Here is an 8,083-nt window from a genome sequence, read left to right as displayed (position 1 = left end):
TTTGTCAAAATTTTATTTTCATAGAGAATTTTGTCAAAATTTTATTTTATTTCAAAAACAAAATTCGAATTTTATAGAATACTTTGTCCAAATTCAAGTTTATACAAAATTTTATTCTTAGGGAAAAAATTTTCATATGTCCAATTTGGGGTAAAGGCCCTAAAAAAGTAAAATATCGAGCTCCACTCTCCAAATTGTCATGGCGAGCAAATATGTTTTATTTGAGGGTTGCTATGGGGCTAGGACGTCCCCTAGACAGTAGGTTCCGAATGTTGACAGCAGATTCGTGATCTATTCCCAAATACCTTTCAGTTAAGCCACATATCGCCACAGTCGGCAGACATGTTCGGTTCGGGGATGTTTTGGGGGATGGGGATGTCACTCAGTGTTCTGGCCTTGAAAATATCTATCAGATTAGTGTTCTACTCTAAAACACCTCTTAATTGAGCCCCATATTGCAATTGTCAGCAAATACGTCCTATTTAGGTGGTTTCATGGGGGTGAGTTGGCCCCATAGACACTTTTTCCTGAATATTGATATCAGTTTCGTGCTTTACTCCCAAAGACCTTTCATTTGAGACCCATATTGCTATGATCCTAAATTTGTCCTGTTTGGTGATTATTTTGGAGAGGGGCGCCCCTCAAATACTTGGTTTCACATTTGGATATCAGATTCGTATTCTACACTCAAATACCTTTTATTTGAGCCCCATATTGGCATGGTCAGTAAACAAGTCCTACTTGGAAGGTGTTTTTGGGGAGGGAAGGACCCCCAAACACTTGACTCCACATTTGGATATCAGATTCGATTTCTACTCGCAAATACCTTTCATTTGAGACCCATATTATCGTAATTGGTCTTAATATTTTTTTGGTAGGTTTTGGGGGTGGGGCGGCTCCCTAGGTACCCCATCCGAAATTTAGATACTAAATTTTTGTTTTTAGGTTACTTTAAGACGGCACACAAAATTTCGCTTGAAGCGCAACGCAAATCTCCGAGATCTGGCGTTTTTAAAAATTAGTGTCAGGGGGAGGGTCCGCCCCCCCTTCAGATAGTACCCTATTTTCACGGCGGGATCATTATGCACCATCTATGAAAATTTCAAGCAAATCGGTTCAGCCTTTTTTGAGTCAATACAGAACAGACAAACAAACAAACACAAACTCATTTTTATACCCTACACCACTACCGTGGTACAGGGTACAGTTTGTGCATTTGTTTGCAACGCTAAGAAGGAGAAGAGCTAGACTCATTCATAAGTATAGCGATCGACTCAGAATTACTTTCTCATTCGAATTAGCCATGTCCGTCTGTCGGTCCATTCGTCTGTAAGTCCATGTATTCCTGTGATCAAAGGCCGGATTTGTTATCCAATCATCACAAAATTTTGACGAACGCTATTGATTTTGGTAAGAATCGGTTCAGACTTAGATATAGCTCCCATATATAAGTATCGCCCGATTTGCACTTAAATGGCTGTAGTAACTACAATTTCCAACCGATCTGCACAGAATTTGGCACGAACTATTTTCTTTCTGATCTTAATAAATCCGCAAAATTTCATCATAATCGGTTCAGATTTCAATATAGCTCCCATATATATGTATCGGCCGATTTTCACTTAAATGGCCGTAGTAGCTACAATTTTCAACCGATCTGCATAAAATTTGGCATGGATTGTTTTGTTACTGATCCTAACATATCTGCAAGATTTCATCATAATCGGCTCAGATTTGGATATAGATTCCATATATATGTATCGCCCGATTTGCACTCAAATGGCCGCAGCAACTACATTTTTCAACCGATCTGCATAAAATTTGGCACGGATTGTTTTTTTATTGATCTTAACATATCTGCAAGATTTCATCATAATCGGTTCAGAAGTCATATTCTAGTTCTCTTTAACAGACTTTTACTTCTGAGTGTATATTTCTTCCATAAGCATGCCAAACTATGTGGAATCTCTATGATTCTCAACATCTAAGACTCATAAAAAAAATAAATATTTCAACCAATTAGCATCAGTCGATGGACACACGATTCGTGACGTGTCTTGAGGAGCTTTGGTGCACATAGTGTTTTTTTATAGATTTTGAAAGTCATTGACCTTTCTTAGTGAAGAGAATATGTCATTACTAGACAAACACATAAGTCATAGCAATATATGGGATATTCCACAACAAATTGAAAGCAGTTTCCAGATGGTTTCCAAAAATGTTCATGTTAAAGAGTAGATTTATGCGATTCGGTATGAGTGCAGTCCACCTTGCGCATAGGTTAGCATGTCCGTCTATAACGCTCCATGCCTTAGTTTTGAACCTAGCGAAGTCATTAAAATAATTTTGCCTCACCACGAAAAACTTCAGCAATATGTGGCATTGCTCTGCGGCACACTGAACTTGACTATAAAATTTAGGTCCCTTATCATTTATAGCAGTTTCTAAAAAAGTATTCTTTCAAAATTGTTGCTTTAATGCAAATCCTTCTAAAAAAGAAAAATATCTTTAAAAATTTGAAAAAAAATATTTTTAAAAAATTTTATATGTAAAAATTTCAAAAAATTTTATTTCCAAAATTAAAAAAAAATTATTTTTAAAAATTTGAAGAAACAATATTTTAAATAATTTAGAAATTTTTTTTAAATAAAAAAATTTATTTAAATTAAGAAAAAATATTTAAAATTTTTGTTTTTGAAAAAAAGTTTTTTTATTTTTTTTTTTTTTTTTTTTTTGAAAAAAAAAATTTTTTTTTGGAGTCCTCTCTTGAATCAAAATTTTTGTTGTTGGAAAAAATAGTAGCTTATTAACTTATCTTCATCTAAATCCACTATAATGCACTATATAATACTAAAATTTACCTTAAACTAAAATATTCTCGTGCAATGCCCCATATATTGAAAGAGAATGAACGAAAATCGAAAGGAAATGATAATCCAAACTAAACAAAATGATCTCTGAGAGCTAAATAGCATAGTAGTGAACCAATCACCCCGTAGTTCATCAATGAATGCAAAAATTGAAAATAAAAACGGGGTTAAGTTTGTAATGGGATCGCATTTCGAATAAACTTCCCTAATAACGAACCAATTTTTATGACCAACACATAATGATGGTGGCAATTATCAACAAACAACATGCACAGGTGTGAAAAAAGGTTACGGCTATAATTATCAAACGAGGTGAAAGTATTTTTGATATCTATGCAAATGATGGCAAATGGCCCGTCTTTTACAACTAACAACAAATTTTTGGGGCTACGCAAAAATGTTGAAACACTTGCAGTTTATAAGACCCAGCTACAAAAATCCCAAAAAAATCAGCAGTCTTAGCTCAAACCTTAATCAACTCGAAGGTGGTAAAAACCATTTTTGGTTCACCTTTCAAACGGTCGCTGGGAAAGATTACATCTGAAGCCTGTAAAAAAAACACAAGTCTTATCAAAGACTACAAAGAAATTCTTTATTAGCATCTCTTCTCTGGTTAATGGCGGCTTCTTTCCCAGAATAACAATAACGAAGAAGAAGAAATAAAAAGCACTTCGGCATTTAACAACCAAACATCTTCAGCCTCAATACCATACAAATCTTCATTTTTAAGTGACAACTCCAAGTACATTGACGTCCCGACAGTTTGCGCAAGCTTGAAAGTTATTTGAAAACACTCAACGAAAACCAGAAAAACACCCTGTTTGGCAGGAAGTCGTTATTGCTGGCCATGCAGGGAATGATTTCAATTCTAATTGTGCTGGGAGTTCTACTACATGATGTCTCCTCTTATCTGGACAAGTTTAGATTGGCAGAAATGGGCAAGCTAGGATTGCATAGCTCCATACGGCAAAAGTACTACGATGATGGTAGGTAAAATAAGAGAAAAAGCCCAAGAACTTAAAGCAAAGACAGGGTGCAGAAGTGAACAAAGTGAAAAGCGTCAACGAAGTGAAAATGTGAAGGAAGTGTTTCCAAGTTGAGTTACATACCGGAAAAATTTAAATTTTCCTGTCTTATAACACCACTGTGCAAAAAGAGACCAAGTGAAGTAGAAAAACAGGAACATTAAGGGGGAAATTATTAAATATCGAAACTCAGCGTGGCTAAATAAGTTTTTTAATACGCAAGTCTTAATTCAGCCAGGCTGAATTAAGATTTTCCTATGGAAAACCTTATTATTCCATAGGAAAATCTTAATTCAGCCTGGCTGAATAAGGTTTTCCATAGGAAAATCTTAATTCAGCCTGGCTGAATAAGGTTTTCCATAGGAAAATCTTAATTCAGCCTGGCTGAATAAGGTTTTCCATAGGAAAATCTTAATTCAGCCTGGCTGAATAAGGTTTTCCATAGTAAAATCATAATACAGCCTGGCTGAATAAGGCTTTCCATAGGAAAATCTTAATTCAGCCTGGCTGAATAAGGTTTTCCATAGGAAAATCTTAATTCAGCCTGGCTGAATAAGGTTTTCCATAGGAAAATCTTAATTCAGCCTGGCTGAATAAGGTTTTCCATAGGAAAATCTTAATTCAGCCTGGCTGAATAAGGTTTTCCATAGGAAAATCTTAATTCAGCCTGGCTGAATAAGGTTTTCCATAGGAAAATCTTAATTCAGCCTGGCTGAATAAGGTTTTCCATAGGAAAATCTTAATTCAGCCTGGCTGAATAAGGTTTTCCATAGGAAAATCTTAATTCAGCCTGGCTGAATAAGGTTTTCCATAGGAAAATCTTAATTCAGCCTGGCTGAATAAGGTTTTCCATAGGAAAATCTTAATTCAGCCTGGCTGAATAAGGTTTTCCATAGGAAAATCTTAATTCAGCCTGGCTGAATAAGGTTTTCCATAGGAAAATCTTAATTCAGCCTGGCTGAATAAGGTTTTCCATAGGAAAATCTTAATTCAGCCTGGCTGAATAAGGTTTTCCATAGGAAAATCTTAATTCAGCCTGGCTGAATAAGGTTTTCCATAGGAAAATCTTAATTCAGCCTGGCTGAATAAGGTTTTCCATAGGAAAATCTTAATTCAGCCTGGCTGAATAAGGTTTTCCATAGGAAAATCTTAATTCAGCCTGGCTGAATAAGGTTTTCCATAGGAAAATCTTAATTCAGCCTGGCTGAATAAGGTTTTCCATAGGAAAATCTTAATTCAGCCTGGCTGAATAAGGTTTTCCATAGGAAAATCTTAATTCAGCCTGGCTGAATAAGGTTTTCCATAGGAAAATCTTAATTCAGCCTGGCTGAATAAGGTTTTCCATAGGAAAATCTTAATTCAGCCTGGCTGAATAAGGTTTTCCATAGGAAAATCTTAATTCAGCCTGGCTGAATAAGGTTTTCCATAGGAAAATCTTAATTCAGCCTGGCTGAATAAGGTTTTCCATAGGAAAATCTTAATTCAGCCTGGCTGAATAAGGTTTTCCACAGGAAAATCTTAATTCAGCCTGGCTGAATAAGGTTTTCCATAGGAAAATCTTAATTCAGCCTGGCTGAATAAGGTTTTCCATAGGAAAATCTTAATTCAGCCTGGCTGAATAAGGTTTTCCATAGGAAAATCTTAATTCAGCCTGGCTGAATAAGGTTTTCCATAGGAAAATCTTAATTCAGCCTGGCTGAATAAGGTTTTCCATAGGAAAATCTTAATTCAGCCTGGCTGAATAAGGTTTTCCATAGGAAAATCTTAATTCAGCCTGGCTGAATAAGGTTTTCCATAGGAAAATCTTAATTCAGCCTGGCTGAATAAGGTTTTCTTTAGAAAAATTCTTAACTCAGCCTGGCTGAATAAGGTTTTCCATAGAAAAATCTTAGACGCAGCTGGCTGAGTTTTAGCAAAAATTGTATTTAGCCGGTTTTTTTTTTGTACAGCTATACTTTGGAATTTTTTTATTGTCTTTTTTTTTTTGTTGCAAACCAATTATACCATGAACTAAATTTAACAAATATTTCCTAACACTAATAATTATCAATGCTTTTTAGTAAATTGCCGCCTGACAAGCCCTCTCATGAATATTGATGTCTATTTATTGTTTGTTTATTTTTTTAATTTTTTGCTTCCACTCTTCTCTTCTACAACAGCACCTCGTCAGAATGCAGAATACGATTTTATTATTGTTGGCTCGGGCCCAGCTGGTTGCGTACTGGCAAATCGTCTATCAGAGAATCCCAAATGGCAGGTTTATCTCATAGAGGCGGGCAGTGTGGAAAATCTGTCACATCAGATTCCCTTGGCGGCATCTTATCTACAGGGCACACATTCCAACTGGGGCTACAAGTCCAAGCCCCAAAAGTTAGCCTGCTTGGGTATGAACAAAAACGAGTGCGCCCTACCCAGGGGTAAAGTTTTGGGGGGTACCAGTTCCATTAACTACATGATCTATAATCGTGGCAATCGTCATGACTTTGACAGATGGGCTGAATTTGGTAATGAAGGATGGTCCTATCAGGAGGTTTTGCCTTATTTCTTAAAGTCGGAAAATGCCAGTTTGAGGGGTTTGGAAAAATCACCCTATCACAATCATTATGGCCCTCTACATGTGGAAGATGTACAGTATCGCAGTGATGCGGTGCATGCATATCTGAAGGCTGCTCAGCAGGCGGGACACAACATAACCGATTACAATGGAGAATCACAAATGGGAGCCTCATATGTACAGGCCACCACCAAAAATGGCAGAAGACACAGTGCATTTTCAGCCTATATACAGCCCATAAGATATGAGAGAAAAAATCTGCATATTGTGACAAATGCCAAGGTCACCAAAGTTTTGGTAGATGCCGAATCCAAGCAGGCCTATGGGGTAAGATTGCTATACCGCCAGACTTTGTATACCATAAAAGCTCGTAAGGAGGTTATACTCTCGGCGGGAGCTTTCAATTCACCTCAAGTTTTGATGCTATCAGGTATTGGCCCCCGAGACAACTTGGAGGCTATTAAAGTGCCCATTGTCAAGGAGTTGCCTGTGGGCATGATCATGTATGATCATATGTGCCACTTTGGGCCCACATTCACCACCAACACTACAGGTCGCACCTTCTACATTCCTGATGTAAATGCAGACTTACTGGCAGACTTTTTACTGGGAGATGCCTCTACCCCGCTCTCCTCCATTGGTGGGGTTGAAAGCCTAACATTTGCCAAAATACCCAACTCTCGGGAACCCCACGATATGCCTGATGTTGAGTTCATAACAGTGGGCGGCAGCCTCGCTTCCGACCACGGCACTGGCCTAATGGAAGGTGCCAATATACGCCAGGAGATTTACACTAAAGTTTACGACCCCTTGTATACAGCCAAACAAGACCATTTTAGTTTTCTGGTCATGCAATTTCATCCCAAGTCCAAGGGCCGTTTATGGCTACACAATCGCAACCCTTTGGAATGGCCTCGCATTGATCCGAAATATTTCAAAAACCCCGAAGACGTAGAAGAAATTCTGGAGGGCATCAAGGAGGTTATAAGAATTACCAAAATGCCGGCCTTACAAAAATTGGGAACACGTTTGCATGACATTCCGGTGCCGGGTTGTGAGCAGCATACATTTGGCAGCGATGATTATTGGCGTTGCTCCATACGAGTCATGTCTTATACTCTACATCATCAGGTGGCCACCTGCCGCATGGGTCCAGAGACGGATAATACAACAGTGGTGAATGCCAAATTGCAAGTTCATGGTATACAACGCCTCAGAGTGGCCGATACCAGCATTATACCCTTCCCACCCACTTCTCATACAAATGCGGCCTCATTCATGATAGGAGAGAAGGCAGCAGATATGATACGAGAGCAATGGTCAGAAAATTTGGATGAAAACAGTATTTATAGATATCATACGTATAGAAAGTAACAACTTAGCTTTATTATTAATTTATTTACTCAAAATTAAATGTAAGAAATAAAAAATAAACAACAAAATTTAAATTTGAGTTTTCAAAAAGCATGGCTTCAAAGAAAAACTTAAATTCAGCCTGGCTGAATAAGGTTTTCTATAGGAAAACTGCAATTCAGCCTGGCTGAATAAGGTTTTCTATAGGAAAACTGCAATTCAGCCTGGCTGAATAAGGTTTTCTATAGGAAAACTGCAATTCAGCCTGGCTGAATAAGGTT

At 37.4% G+C, this 8,083-nt stretch overlaps 1 protein-coding gene across 1 annotated transcript; it reads left to right on the top strand.

The window, feature by feature from the left end:
* The first annotated feature begins 6,062 nt into the window (after positions 1-6,062).
* LOC106084274 (glucose dehydrogenase [FAD, quinone]) lies at positions 6,063-7,823 on the top strand. The gene has a single exon (XM_013247846.2). The coding sequence runs from the start codon at positions 6,282-6,284 to the stop codon at positions 7,821-7,823; it is 1,542 nt and encodes a 513-aa protein (XP_013103300.2). The 5' UTR covers positions 6,063-6,281.
* The last annotated feature ends 260 nt before the right edge of the window (positions 7,824-8,083 follow it).

The sequence above is a fragment of the Stomoxys calcitrans genome, chromosome 4 (assembly GCF_963082655.1).
Source record: "Stomoxys calcitrans chromosome 4, idStoCalc2.1, whole genome shotgun sequence".
NCBI classification, from domain to species: domain Eukaryota; kingdom Metazoa; phylum Arthropoda; class Insecta; order Diptera; family Muscidae; genus Stomoxys; species Stomoxys calcitrans.
This window is presented reverse-complemented; position numbering and strand designations above follow the sequence as displayed.